General features: G+C 39.4%; 1 protein-coding gene across 18 annotated transcripts in view; it reads left to right on the top strand.

The window, feature by feature from the left end:
- LOC147341532 (fibrous sheath-interacting protein 2-like) overlaps positions 1-15,804 on the top strand; it is a 142,051-nt gene that overhangs the window by 109,206 nt on the left and 17,041 nt on the right. For 17 of the 18 annotated variants that reach the window (XR_015159851.1, XR_015159852.1, XM_086389758.1 and 14 more), the window contains 3 exons: positions 61-121; positions 4,648-4,684; positions 9,375-9,408. Coding sequence is in view for 16 of the 18 variants with exons in the window: in XM_086389758.1 (XP_086245884.1) it covers positions 61-121; positions 4,648-4,684; positions 9,375-9,408 (132 nt within the window). In the remaining 2 variants the exon portion in view is untranslated. Of the gene's footprint in view, positions 1-60; positions 122-4,647; positions 4,685-9,374; positions 9,409-9,771; positions 9,994-15,804 lie in introns of those variants that run through there. The other variant, XM_086389765.1, reaches the window with a different exon arrangement.

Raw genomic sequence — 15,804 nt, 5'->3', positions numbered from 1 at the left:
ATTCTTTGAAAACTCCTTTAAGGATTTTTTTTGTTTTCATTTTTCTTGTGGCATGTATAGGTGACACGTGCTGATTTGAATGGGGAAAAGGCCAAGAAATCAAGCTTAAACTATGAGCCAGGTAAACATTATCAACAGCTATTAAGGAAATCCTGCGATGCATTAATACATTCAACTAACATTTACTAAGCTTTTGCTACACACCATGCACTATACTAATTATTGAACAAAGTAGAGAAGCCATGGTTCCTACCCTGGATTTTACAGTGTAGTATAAAACAGTCATGCCAGTAATCACAACACAATATAATAAGTGCAATAAAGGAGGCAAATACAAAGTCCACTGGAAGCATAGGGGAGACAAGGAAGCTTCTACAGAAGATGCCACATGAGCTCAGACATGAAGGACGAGATGTTGATGTATGGCAAAACCAATACAATATTGTAAAGTAATTAGCCTCCAATTAAAATAAATAAATTTATAAGGAAAAAAAGAGAGAATTTTCTAAGCAGACAAATGGAAAGAGAACTTCCAGGAGAAAGGATACATTTACCAAGATATATACATTAGAGCCTAGTGGGTTTGTGGAAATGCAGATTTTTTTTCAGAATTGTTTTAGCTAAAAGTTCAAGTCAGAGAATTACAGAAGATGAAGCTTGACTGGTAGGTATCAGTTGATCGTTAAGATTCTGGTAAGCTGTGCCAGGAGATTTACCTTTTATCCTATTATCGAAGTACAACTATCAAAGAATGTTGACAGGAACCTAATATGGTCAGAATTTGCCTTTTCTACCCACAGAGATAGAAAATGAACTTCTGGTTACCAAAGGGGAAAGCGGGTTGGGGGGATGAGTAAATTAGGAGTTTGGGATTAACAGGTACACACTACTATATATGAAGTAGATATACAACAAGGACCTACTGCATAGCAGGGGGAAGTATATTCAATATCTTGTAATAACCTATAATGGAAAAGAATCTGAAAAGGGATGTGTATATATATTATACGCATTAAATATATAATATATATATATATATATATAACTGAATTATTTTGTTGTACACCTGAGACTAACACAACATTGTAAATTAATTATACTTCAAAAAATGACCCAAAAAAGAAAGAAAGAAAGAATTTGCCTTTTCTAAAAAAGGAAAGCAGAATTAGAGGTGAGGAGACTTGAGACAATGAGACAATAAAAATAATAGCATATTGAACACTCACTATGTGCCAGGTTCTATGCTAAACCGTATTCTTTCATTTAACCCTCTGAACAACAAAACTATTTTACCTACCATCTTACACATGAATAAACTAAGTCTCAGAGTTGTAAATTATCATGCCCAAGATTTCACGTAACATGTGGCAAAGCCAAGGTTTTAAAAGCCAGGTCTATCTTACTCAACCAATCCTAACCACAATACCACACTGCCCCTTATTACAATTAAGAGGCTATTATAATAGTCACAGCTAGAAATGAGTCCTGAACAAAGTCAGTGGCAGTAAAGATGAAGAGCTGGGCACAGATTTGACTCAGACTAAGAAAGGCAAATGGATGAGATCTGGCTACTGATTGAATAAGGGAGAAGAATGAATTGAAGACATCGCCCGTATTTCTAGTACAGGCAACTTAATGGATTGTGGTGCCATTCAATAGATAGGCAATACAGAAAGATGAACAAGTTTGGAAGACAGATATTTAGTTCAGCTTTGAATATATTGAGTTTGAGGTGCCTGAGGGCATCCAAGTGGGACATCTAAGTGGAGCAGTCAAGGGGGCAGTTATAGATGCATGGGAGAAGAAATGAAAGGAACGCCTTATGTCAAAACCTATGGGAAATAATGAAAGCCGTTCCCATAGGTTTGATATAAATGTTCTTTTTAAGGTAGGTTATACTTTCTCCTCTTTATTCCATCTTTGATCTAAGAGTTATCCTTAAGTATGTCTCTTAATTATCAAGAAATTCATATTTTCAGTCACATTTTTAAAGTTAGATTCAGAGAATGTAGCCTGTAAATATTCGACACATTGAAGTTGTTGACATTTTATTTGTGGCCAAATATGTGATTGATATTTTGAAAGTGTTCCATAGATATACAAAAAATATATATTCTCTATTTAAAGGCTGTAAGGCTCTAAATGAATTTTAAATTCTATTTATTGATTATATTATTCAACTGTTATATGTCTTTACTGATTTTTTGGTCTACTATTTGCTGAATAACAGATCACCCTAAAACCTGGCAGCATAAAAAAACATCATCTCACAGTTTCTGTGGTTAGGAATACAGAAACAACTTAGCTGGATGGCTCTGATTCAGGGGCTCTCATGAGGTTACAGTCAAGATGTCACCCAGGGCTGCTTCAGTCATCTAAAGTCTTGATGGGGACTGAAGAAGTCACTTCCAAGGTGGCTTACTCACATGGCTGTTGGCGGGAGGTCTCAGTTCCTCACCATGTGGGCATCTGCATACATCTCTGAGTATCCTCATGATATGGCATCTGGCTTCTCCCAGAGTGGGTGGTCCAAGAGAGAGGGGCAGAAGCCACACCATATTTTATAGCCTAGTCTCAGCACACTCTGACTTCCGCTCATCACTTCCACTCTTCCTTGGAAGCAAGTCTCTAAGTACAACCCACACTCGAGGGGGAAAAGAATTAGCCTCCACCAGTTGGAGAGAGTATTATCAGAGAATTTGTAGACGTATTTTAACAACACTACAACAGTATTATCTTCACACTTATTTTTTCATGTATGTGCACTATTAATTCCAGCTCCTGCCTTTCAAACCTGTACACACTCAAACATACACTCACACACAAAGAAACTTAAGAAAGTACACAGAATTGAAGTTAACTTTGATGCAGATCATTGGAATTCATTGATTATTCAAAATACACGTTATATTTATTGGGAGAACAATAGCTATTCACCCTGACTTTGAACTGACTTTTAATTGGTAACATTACTTTTTATTGTCTAAGACTGTTTAGTCATGTATGTGCATAACTGACAGCCTTCCTCAGTGGCTCAGAGGTAAAGAATCAGCCTGCAATGCAGGGAACACAGGTTCAATCCTTGAATTGGGAAGATCCCCTGGAGAAGGGCATGGCAAACCAATCCAGTATTCTTGCCTGGAGAATCCCATGGACAGAGGAGCCTGGTGGGCTACAGTCCATAGGGTTGCACAGAGTTGGACATGACTGAAGCGACTTAGCACGCACACACGTGCATAACTGACATACACCATCCCAGTATTCCTGTGGACATATTCTACATGAAGACTTGCTTTAGTATCATTATCCAGAAATAGTTACTAAAATCCACTTATGGAACTTTGCTAGATGGCATACAAAGCATGTTAGTATTTAAGTGGGAAGAGATTAATGACAGGAAGACTAATGAATGAACATTGAGCCAACACATATGTTAAAGAATTAATTGAACAAGTAAATGTTCTTGAGTGCTTACTATATGGCAGGCACTGTAAACTAGTACAATACAGCATAGTAAGTCCTATAACAGAGGGATGTATAGGGCGCTTCAGGAGCTTGACAGAGAACGCCTGTCTATCTGGGCAGATATAAAGGAAGGCTCTCTGAAGGAGGTGACACAAGCCGAATGAGTCCTAAAGGATGGGAAGTTTTTAAAAGGGACATGAGTGACAAGGGAAATAGTGAAGGCAGAGGAACTGTGTGTTGTTCAGTACTTCTGGAGCAGAGAATATATGTAGAATGGTGACCATAGATGAGGCTGATGAGGTAGGCAGTCACCCAAATCTTAAGGTATTTGATGCCTGTCTGGTAGTCCCTGGAGGATTTAAAAAGAGTGTTGACAGCAGGGAATGAAAGACCTCTTAAGGGACTTCCATGGAGGTCCAGTGGGTAAGACTCTGAGCTCCTAATGCAGGAGGTCCAGGTTCAATCCCTGATCAGGGAACGAGATCCCACATGCTGTAACATAGTAAAAAAGTAAAAAAAAAAAAAAAAAAAAAAAACAAAAAAGATGTAAAAAAGTCCCATATGTCACAACGAAGATGGAAGATCCTGAGGCTGCAACTAAGACCCAGCACAGCCAAATAAATAAAGTTTTTTTTTTTTAAAAAGACCTATTCAGTTCAGTTCAGTTCAGTCTCTCAGTCGTGTTCAACTCTTTGTGACCCCATGAATCGCAGCACGCCAGGCCTCCCTGTCCACCACCAACTCCCGGAGTTCACTCAGACTCACGTCCATCGGGTCAGTGATGCCATCTAGCCATCTCATCCTCTGTCGTCCCCTTCTCCTCCTGCCCCCAATCCCTCCCAGCATCAGAGTCTTTTCCAATGAGTCAACTCTTCGCATGAGGTGGCCAAAGTACTGGAGTTTCAGCTTTAGCATCATTCCTTCCAAAGAAATCCCAGGGCTGATCTCCTTCAGAATGGTCTGGTTGGATCTCCTTGCAGTCCAAGGGACTCTCAAGAGTCTTCTTCAACACCACAGTTCAAAAGCATCAATTCTTCTACACTCAGCTTTCTTCACAGTCCAACTCTCACATCCATACATGACCACTGGAAAAACCACAGCCTTAATTACAATTTTATAAGTACCTGTGAAGGATACCAACAAATAGTAATTTTCTTCTTCTCTCTAAAAATTCATCTGCAGCTCCTGGAGTCGCCTTCATTCACGACTCACCCATTAGGTAAGTATCTAAGAAAGCTAATAAAGGAATGTGTTATTTTAAATTAATATTTAAATAATTACACTAGAGTGCTGCTTGAATCCTCTACTCTTGTAGTTTTACTTGTCTGTAGTAAAAGTCTCACCTTTTGCAACCTCTCAGGACTAAGCTAAAATTGTAAAGTAGGCAAAGTTAATCATTCATGCTCTTCCAGTTCCTCCTCTGATCTCACTTTAGTCCTGGGCTCTCCTCATAGGCAATACTTTGACTCCCCTTTCACGTAGCATTACTCCTTCTAGGATCTAGATCTGTTCTTTTCCCCTGTCCCCACTCAAAAATGCTTTACTTGTACCATTTGAGGTTATTGGTTTTCAAATGATGATAAATTAGTTTACCATATAGTATTAATGATGTGATCTGTTACTCCCTAAGGATATTTGCATTTTCATCCAAAGTAAATCAATCTCTCATGATCTAAAAGAAAGGCCAGTGGAGAAGTTTTCTTTTGGCCTGGGGCCTTTCAGCTCTCAAACATTGATGGCCATCCATTCTGCTGATGTCCTGTTCCCCTCAAACTTGAATAATAATCCATGCATATAAAATACCTCGTGATGGAACGTACATACCTATCATCTTTTATAAACCCTCAACAAACCAAATTAGGTTCAGGATAATTTTTATAAATCCCAAACTTTGATGAATTGGTTAGGTAAAGGGAAGTAGTGTATGATGGTAAATGGTGTTGATGTTCAGACCAGGCTTCTTAGAAAAGGATTTTGAGGTAGGAGTAATTGCAGTCAGTTTCATTTACAGAGGGCTCGTGGGGTACAAGGATGCTGAAGGAAAGAAACTGACTAGTTCAGTATCAAGGTAGTTTCAAGAAATAAAGGTGAGAGAATGTGTGCATTATAGAGTGTAAATTCCTGCCTGCCTCTTCTTCCTGTGCCCACTATCATCCTAGACTACAGAACTACAGAATCACTTGAGTCTTTTCAACAGCAAATGTTCTGGATAGCCCTTTATTATAAAAATCAGCTAAGATGAAGAACTATGCACATGACCCAGAGCTGCTATCTCATTCCTCACAAATACACAAGTTAAGATACCTTTAGCTAAGCCTAGGACAATTCCAAGCCAGAACACAATGGAGAAGGCAATGGCACCCCACTCCAGTACTCTTGCTTGGAAAATCCCATGGACAGAGGGGCCTGGTAGGCTGCAGTCCATGGGGTCTCGAAGAGTCGGACACGACTGAGCGACTTCACTTTCACTTTTCACTTTCATGCATTGGAGAAGGAAATGGCAACCCACTCCAGTATTCTTGCCTGGAGAATCCCAGGGATGGGGGAGCCTGGTGGCCTGCCGTCTATAGGGTCGCACAGAGTCGGACACGACTGAAGAAACTTAGCAGCAGCAGCAGCAGCAGGACAATTCCAAGCCAGAACACAAGAAAACACAGCTAGAATACCATCTGGTATGGCTCTGCCCATTGCCACCCACGCCACACCTCTTTACCTTACAGGAAAGAACACAGGTTCAAGGCCTCTGGCTTAGTCCTCTTGATCTGTTGCAGCTCCTTGCTCCCTGAGACTCAAGTGTGGGTGCATTATGTCTATTCCATCACATACCTCATCTCTCTTCTCTTCCTCCACCTCCTTAGTTCTCTGTTTTTTCTAATGCTAACATAAAGACATACACAGTAAACTTCAGTTCAGTTCAGTTCAGTCGCTCAGTCGTGTCTGACTCTTTGCGACGCCATGAATCGCAGCACGCCAGGCCTCCCTGTCCACCACCAACTCCCGAAGTCCACCCAACCCATGTCCATCGAGTCGGTGATGCCATCTAACCATCTCATCCTCTGTCATCCCCTTCTCCTCCTGCCCTCAATCTTTCCCAACATCAGGGTCTTTTCAAATGAGTGAGCTCCTCGCATCAGGTGGCCAAAGTATTGGAGTTTCAGCTTCAACATCAGTCCTTCCAATGAACACCCAGGACTGATCTCCTTTAGGATGGACTGGTTGGATCTCCTTGCAGTCCAAGGGACTCTCAAGAGTCTTCTCCAACACCACAGTTCAAAAGCATCAATTCTTCGGCACTCAGCTTTCTTTAGAGTCCAACTCTCACATCCATACATGACTACTGGAAAAACCATAGCCTTGACTAGACGGACCTTTGTTGGCAAAGTAATATCTCTGCTTTTTAATATGCTGTCTAGGTTGGTCATTACTTTCCCTCCAAGGAGCAAGTGTCTTTTAATTTCATGGCTGCAGCCACCATCTGCAGTCATTTTGGAGCCCCCCAAAATAAAGTCTGCCATTGTTTCCACTGTTTTCCCCATCTATTTGCCATGAAGTGATGGGACTGGATGCCATGATCTTCGTTTTCTGAATGTTGAGCTGTAACCCAATTTTTTCACTCTCCTCTTTCACTTTCATCAAGAGGCTCTTTAGTTCTTCTTCACTTTCTGCCCTAAGGGTGGTATCATCTGCATATCTGAGGTTATTGATATTTCTCCCGGCAATCTTGATTCCAGCGTGTGCTTCATCCAGCCCAGCATTTTGCATGATGTACTCTGCATATAACTTAAATAAGCAGGGTGACAATATACAGCCTTGATGTATTCCTTTTCCTATTTGGAACCAGTCTGCTGTTCCATGTCCAGTTCTAACGGTTGCTTCCCGACCTGCATACAGGTTTCTCAAGAGGCAGTCATGTGAGCTTAATAAAATAGAATTAGGAACCAAAAAAATCAGGACAAGAGGATGCCAATGTGATAAGATAGTGATGGGGGGTAAACAGTAGTAATAATTAAACAGATTTGGTGATAGAATGGACCACACGTCTGTATGATCAGGAGGTATCAGGTATAATCCCAAGCTAGGGGCCTGAGGTACCAATAGAGGCTCACCAATTACAATTAGATTAAAACTTAGATATTCAGAAGGATTAGGCAGACGGACTAAAATTTAGTCTTGTTACATTAATCTTCAAGGGGTGGTTTGCCAGTTATTTTCTGGACTAAAGTCAGGTTGTGTGGAGGAAAAGGTTAGGAACAGAAAGGTTATGTTTATAGTTTTATAACATGGAAAATTAAACTGTGAAAAACTGGGCCTTTGGGGCTTCTAAACTAATTGTCATTAATATCACTGCCCTCTTTAAGAAGTAGAGTTGGCAGTACAAACGAACCTAAACCTTTGACACTTTAGTAGTATCAACCTATCAGGGAAAACCACTGCAGACTAGAGAAAAGTGGATGTAATATCATGGCACTCCTAGAATGTGGTGGAACTTTCCCACATAACAATGAGTTTATTTGCGTGTTTCTGCTCAATTGACTCCAATGAGAAACTGATCATTCGCGGCAAACTGCAGATTTGTATCCAATATTACAACTAGTTTCTAGTGGTCTTATATAAGGTTTTTTAAATCTGTATGGTTAGTTTTGTTCTTAGGTCTTTGCTGTTTCCTTTTATCTTAAAGTATGCCTTTGGGACAGAAAGTCTGGAGACAGAAACATACATAGGACTCCACTTGCTGCCTATGGTATGAGGTTAGGGAGAGCAGGAAAAAAAGAATCTGAGTGCATTAGATTGCAGAGGATCTACAAAGAGGAAATTGTGCTGGAGATGGCCTGAGAAACTGGGTGTCAGAAAAATTAATGAAGCCAAGGATAGGAACTATGTCACTGACGGTGAGCATTCATGTTCTAGGTTCCATATTGCAAAAAGGTATTAATCCTAGGATGGGCTATTGCTGCCTAACCCTAGCTGAGACCTTTTCCTACTAGTGTTAAAGTTGTCATTTCACAGTCTGACTGTATGTCTCAATATTGGATTGTTAGGCCTTGGTAGAAAAAAGTAAATTTGATAACATAAGGGCAGGCCAAGTAAAAATGAAAATAGAGCACCATGTTTCCTTTAAGAGGGTCAAGAGGTTATGGCAAGGGGTCCATGGAGGCAGTAAAATATGAAAGTAAATCAGACTTAGGCTTTGTTTTTTTTCTTTTAACTTTGTGTTATCCTATAATCTACATGATTTTGTTGTTCTCTTGCTACAATTCAATAAAATATAATTTTGGTTCCATGTAGTAGATCAGAATAAATAATCCTGATTAGAGCATAGAAGAGAATATTGTGATACCTAGAAAGGGGCTCCATCTAATTTGGCTTTGCATGTCATCTGAAACCCACTGTTTTAATGTCATTGTCAGTAATCATACATAGATCTTCTACTGTGGGGTGAGGAGAGGAGGTTAGGAATTTTGAGGGGGTGAATAGAAAGTGAATTATCAGAAAGCTCTGATCAAGCAGGGCAAGTGGAAAGAACTAGCCCATCCCCTGTCTTTCCAACCCCATGCTCTTCTCAACTCACTACAGAACAGGCGTGGCTAAGGTGGGTCAAGAGTGGCAACATCAAGTGTTAGTTTATACAGCACCTATTATTCTACTGTTTATGCCGCAATTATTCTGCATAATAATTCTTCTGGGTAATAGAGCATGTCCTATGCCCAGGGGCCAATATCTAAATAAGAGGATAAATGGGGGGATTAGGTAAAAAAAATAAAGCTTATTCTTCTTTGTGACTTGCTGGGGAGAAAACAAAACTCCCAAGCACAAAACAGGTAATCTGATTCAATGATTAGGAATTTGGAGGAAACTTACATAAATGATTAACCATAAGTAATAAAATCAATCTCTTTTTACTTTTTCAGACAACACTACCATCCAAATCGCTGTCAAGAGAAAGTATGTATGATGAAATTCACTATAGAGCAATTAAGGATATTTTCTGATATGTTATTAGAGAAAAATCTGTGAATCAGACTACCAGCAAAATCATCTATTGATTTTAGTCAGTTTTCCTCTTTGCCTTTTTCTCTTCCTTGACTTTCACTCTCTGTTAATCTTGAATTTTGCCAAGGTCCGAAAATTATTGTTCAAAGACTTATTGTTATGGGGGGTACAAAGTTACTGTTATCGCCATTTTGCCCCGGGTCCTCAGGAGGGTAGATTGGGGGAGCTTTGGGAGGTTTAATCATCACAAAGAAAACATCCAATACCACACACTCACTCCATGATGGGAAGGCATTACAGGAAATGCCTTTGCAGACCCTTGCAGATCTGGCTGAAGGGCTGAGCACCCTGCCCCTCAGGTAAGTGAACCAAGATGCCTAGATCTACCTTGTAATTCTCCTGGGAGTAAGAAGAATCTTAGGATGGCTACTGCATCAAAAGAAGGGGGTCTCAAGAGAGCTGCAACTTGGACCAGGCAAAGAGCATAAGGTAAGTCTGATAAGCCCCAACTTTGGGGCTAGACAGAGGAAACATGAACTAGAAAGGGGTTCAGGGGAGTAGCACATTCACATACTTTTTCACACGTACGTGAGAGTTTCATAGACCGTCCAACCAACACAGAGGCTGAGACATACTGGCACCAGGAAGGTATTTCTTGGTTTACTAGTATAGTAAAAATGAGCTAAAAATCAGATTCCTACTTATCACATTTCACTTCATTAAAAACTTGACAAATGTCCCAATTTTATATGTCAAAGTTGGACATGCTTCTTCTCAGCTACCCTAAGAGTAATAATGTAGATCTACTTACTGTACATTATCTCTGGTAATAATAAAATAATACGTATTGAAATGCTTATCTCATATGTATTGAAACAGATTTCAATCAATTTAGACCAAGAAGGTGAGTAACTTTTTTATTAATGTTTAAATGTGATTCTTAGAAGTGTCTGATTTAGGTCATGTTTATGTAAAACAAGTGTTTTTCAACCGTATGCTGTCATTTCAAATTATTACTATGTTCTTCAAACTCAGTAGCCATTTTCTGGTCTGCACGGTAGGTGACAAAAAGTGCATTACAAGAACTAGATAGTAGTAATGTTTGCATAACACTGTGAGTGTGCTTAATGCTGCTCAACTGTAGAATTTAAAATGGTCAATTTTATGTTATGTGCATTTTATCACAATAAAACATACATTAAGAGATTTGGGAAGGATTCTAATAACATGACTTTTCCTGGAGGTGTCCTTCAAACCTTCTCTAACTGGCCAGGAGAGAATATGCTACATTCAGCAAGGTGTTAACTTTTCTCTGAATGTTGGCCTAACCTTGAACAATCTGAGGCTAACTTCAGAGATAATTGTGAATTAACAACCACATGATAGGGAATCCGGTGCCCAAATGCCAGGATATCAAACAATGCACAGCTAAAATGCCAGGCATCCAGCCTTTGCTGCCACTGGCTTGTAGCCATAGCGTTGAGAAACAGTTCCCGTGGAAGGTACGCATGCTTGGTCTGGCTGTCTTGAGGATAGTAACAACTTTAAAAAGAATGCTATTGTATTATAGGCAAAAGGATTTTTATGACCCCCAAATATATCTGCAATAAGTAAACGTACACAAACAGTTATAGAGTCTGGCAGGTGCACTTGTCATCTGCCCCTGGTCCCCTGTCTAAGCTGTAACCATAAACACAATTAAACATGAGGAAATGGCTGTTCACGTCCAGGCCCTGGGTTTCTAACTTCAGCACTTACGGAAAGAGGCCCCGACTTCCCTCAAGTGCTCCACCTTCTGGCTGTTTGAGCCAAGTTCGGGCTCAGCCTTTTTTCCTTCTGAGATTAATGTATTTGTTTCTTGAGCTGACCTCTGCCTCCCAATCTAAGACAGTTTGCAGTGATAATCTTTTATTGGACCTAAGCCTGTTCATTTCCCTTAAATCATCAGTGCTAATTGTTGCCCATTGATTAAACTTAAACAAGTAGCTGTAGTGATTTGCATATAACACAGTCAATTGACTGAGAAAGACAGCAACAGACCAGCCAGGGAGCCCACAGGCTGACCTCTCCACAGTGAGGCTTTACTTTTCACCCTCATCTCCTAGCTAAACAGATGCCTAAGTAAAAGGAGACTCTGTCCACAAAGGCACATACATGTTTGAACTGCAAATTTGTTTCATGAAATAGTTTGTTAGCGGCAATCTGGTTTTTTTAAGTATCGCTTGGATCATAATATAGTCTTACCTCTTGCTAGAGAATTTGTTTTCTACGAGCTTGCTATTTTGTTCTAACCAAGAAGCCATTTACCCTCAGTAATAAACTATTATATAGTTCCAAGGGATTTTTTTGTTATGTTTTTTTTCTGCTTTATTTTTCAATGGGTGTACTACTTTATTAACATTTAAATTTCACCAACAGTGAGCTCAAGTATATGCTAGGCATATGTTCAGATTTTTGAAATAAAGATAAAATGGACAGACAGCTTTAAGGGCGCTACACTGCACAATAAACATCCAACAATTAGACAGTCCAGGGGATGACATAAGTATACATTTAGGAGCACAAGTATAGCGTCCAAGAGATTTTGAATCAAAGGAAATCTTATTCAAAAAATAGATCACAGCCATAGAGAATAAACCAACTTGAAATTAATCTGGTGTTCTAAATAGATTTCCTATGTTCTCTTTATACACCATGGCTGGATTCTAACTATGCATTGTTTGATACAAGGAATTAAAAGTTAGTTGCTGTCCCTAAAACGAGTAATTTATCCATGATTTCCCTTCTATCCCCACTCACTTCCTTTCCAGGTAACTTCTGAAGAACTGAACAGTGTAATTCAAAATGTCATGACCTGGGTCGTGGCTGCAGTGACCAGTGTATTATACCCAGCCATCACAAAATATGAAGAAAGATTGCAAAATATTACATGCCCAATGCCTGATAACTCCACCCTCTCTTCTGATAGTGAGAGTTGCTGCAGCACATGCTATGAGACATTTCTATATGAAACAAGTAAGATGGTTCAGGCAGAGCCCTGTACAGAGGCGGCTGACAGGTCAATAGAGCAGCCAGTGGCACCATCAAAATCATCTCTTGCCTGTAAAGAAAGAACAGATGTAGAAACAACACATCACAGGAAAGAACACTTGGAAAACAAATCTAAAGCCCCCAAACCTGAATATAATGAGACATCTGAATCCGCCAACCTTAAAACCTGTAAATCCGATAGTCACCTTGTTGTACGGATTGAAACAGGCACTAGGAAATGTAAAGATGAAACAGATAGCCTAGAATGCCCACTGTCTTCAGATGAAAAAGCAAAAGCTATCAGTGAGATGCAGGAGTTAAATAATGTTTTTGTTAACTTTAAACATCATCTAAAAGAGGAAGCTGAGTTGATTTTAAAAACATTTTTCAGGAAATGGTGTCTGAACTAACCCAGACCATCCCCACCCTTTCCTCTGTTACGACCGAACCTTTGCCTGCCCAAACTGACACTGACAAAGGAGACTTGCTCTCCAATGTTGATATTTCCTCAGCAGCTGCTGAAATTACGGAAAATGTGCTTGAGAAGTTACAGTCTGCAGTTAAGAAAACATGTACTGAGGAATTTTCACCAGGAAATATATCAGTTCACTTTAAATCAGATTAAGTCAGTGGAGAACATTTTATTTCTCCACAAGAAAAAACTTCAGAAGTTTCACTGCCTTATGCTTTGGAGAACATGAATGATGTTGCAGAGGACATGGTTCGTGTGATTTTAGAAAAGCTGACGGTCCTTGCATCTGCTAAGCAAAGTGAATTGGCTCATCTCAAAATCACTACTGACCCAGCTTATCAGCAACACAGAGAAGATCCAGCGTATACGTTCCTTCAAAGAGCCAGCAAAGGGAAATCCGGTGCTAAGACTGATGCTGCCAGTTTGATTGCAAAGAAGAAATACAAAATGTAGTGTCAACTATTTGTTCCAAGCCCTCTCTGGTTGGTTATATAAAGGAAGCAGTCAGCACTATACTAGGTTATATACAAGTTGGACTTCATAATGAAAGGCTACTTGCAACTGAAGAAACAGTGATCATCCTACAGCTACTTGATGCTCTCTTGGCTCAGGTGCATCAGAAACCAGTGAAAACAGATGTCCGAAAGAGCAGACACTCCAGACTGAGCAGTCCCTCCGGCACTGAAGAAAGGAACAGACTCACCAGGACTGGAGTAGCTAGTGCTCCTAGGTGTGGGAGCCTGTTTCCACCTGTTAATGTTCCTGGTGTGGCCCTTTATTCTGAAGACAAAAATGAAGAAATAGACAGAATTGTAGAAAATGTATTGATTTCACCTATCAAAGACGAAAAAGCAAAATTACAAGAACAGGTTCCTGACTACTGGTTAACTGGGGAAAACAATGATTTTAAACGCACAAGAAATACGAACGTACCTACAAAGCCTGCTTATGGACGCAAAGTAGCATTTCATGATCAGGGATTAAATACTGACCTTCCAACTTTTAATAAGGACCCTTTAAAGGACAAGCCAAGTTGGAATAAAGACATTTTGCTTTTCAGTCAAGATGAAACATATCAAATACAAAAAGCCTCAGAAGATATAATTAGGAGTATTTTAGCAAAGATGCTCAAAGATCTATCTTCTGGGCCGTCTGATCACTCAGATGATGAAGATGGTAGAGAGGCTTCACTTCTTACCTCAAGAAAACCACAAGATCCATCACATCAAGAATGGATGGACCAGATGTTCTCTGTGTCAGAAATCCATACGGTATCTCAAGATATTATAGATGCTATATTAAAAATACTTCACGTAACTTCTCGTCATATTATCGAACATTCTTCATCAGTACATCAAACTCCTCTAGATAATGCTGATGTACCAAACAAAGAGTTATTACAAATATGGTTTGACAGTAAAAGGAAGATGAAATTTTTATCTGCACTTAGCGTGGACCCTACAAAACTTTCCTGGGTAGAATCTGGAACAAGTGGCTCAACATCAGAATCTGTAGATAACCTTAATGATAAAATCTTTAGCGCAGTTTTTAAGAATTTGAACTCATTTATTTGTCCAAAATTACAAACCTGCTTCAAACCAGAAAGCCATGCTGCCCATTCAAAGCCTGCTCCTGACAAGAAATCTTCATTTCGATCTCACCTTAGTACTTTCACAACTGAAGTGGTAAAAATTGTTTTGGATGCTATCCAGAAAGAACTACGACACAATAAGAAAAATCTAAATGTTAGGAAGAATAGCCCTCCCAAGAACTTTAGAGATACAGGATTTTTTGCTGACGCTGAAAATGAATTAGACTCTGTTGTCACAAAGCTAAATATTGACATTATGACAAGTTCATTAGCTACTTGCATTTGTGAGGTGTTAAGTGGAAACACAAAAGTAATATTTTACTCCCTTCAGATAAGCTAAGGTCTAAAATCTCACATGGGACTGATGGCATTGATCAACAAAAACTTTTGCCTTCTCGTTGCCCTCACATGCAGGAGGAAGTTCACCAATGTACTAGATTTCAAGTGTTAGATAGAGTTGGAGATGCCTTGTATGATATGTTATGCAAGCTCACTGGAGACCACCCACATTCTCCCTTATCTGATGAGCAAAATACAGAGGGGATCAATAAGAATTTGAGAACAACCAGTACACTGCAGTCCAGTATTAAGCTCATTTCTCGTACAATTCTAGAAGGTATTGTTTCAAAACTATGTGGTGTTGAGACAAATGGCATTTTCAAAAATTCAGAAGTTAAAGCTATGTATTGACACTGACAGCCTGTCACTTGCTTTGCTTCTTGAGGAAATGAGCAGATGCTATGACATAATCTCAAGCATAGCATCCAATGTGACCTGGCCAGGTAGCCCAGAGGTAACTAACAAGGGGAAAACTAGTGCCCCCAAAATAGGAACCACAAAAGAAAAGCATCTGAATAAACTGAAAACCTTGGCCTCAGACATCTTTGAAATGGTTTTTGCTAAGTTGGAAGGGTTTGCCAATAGAAATTTAGAAAATCTTGGTGCTATAAACTGTGGATATAAAAAGAACAAGACATACCGTGAAAGTGAAAATACCAACATTTGTGGTAACACACATGAAAAACGATTGCAGTCGACTTTATACAGGCATGCAAAGAAAGTGTCAAGTACTATTTTGAAAGCTCTTCAAACTGAATTAAACATGAACTTGCCAGATTTGGAAACATGTATAAGTAAGCCACTACAAGAGAAACAAATACTTAAGAGTTTAGTCAATTTCATTTTAGATGCAGTTTCTCCAGATATGTTTAATGAACCTGAACCGGAAGAGAGAGGCATTGAAAATTACAGATAT

Source organism: Bos grunniens, chromosome X (genome assembly GCF_055505025.1).
Source record: "Bos grunniens cultivar Pamir isolate PY7600 chromosome X, Bosgru_T2T1.0, whole genome shotgun sequence".
Taxonomy (NCBI): domain Eukaryota; kingdom Metazoa; phylum Chordata; class Mammalia; order Artiodactyla; family Bovidae; genus Bos; species Bos grunniens.
This window is presented reverse-complemented; position numbering and strand designations above follow the sequence as displayed.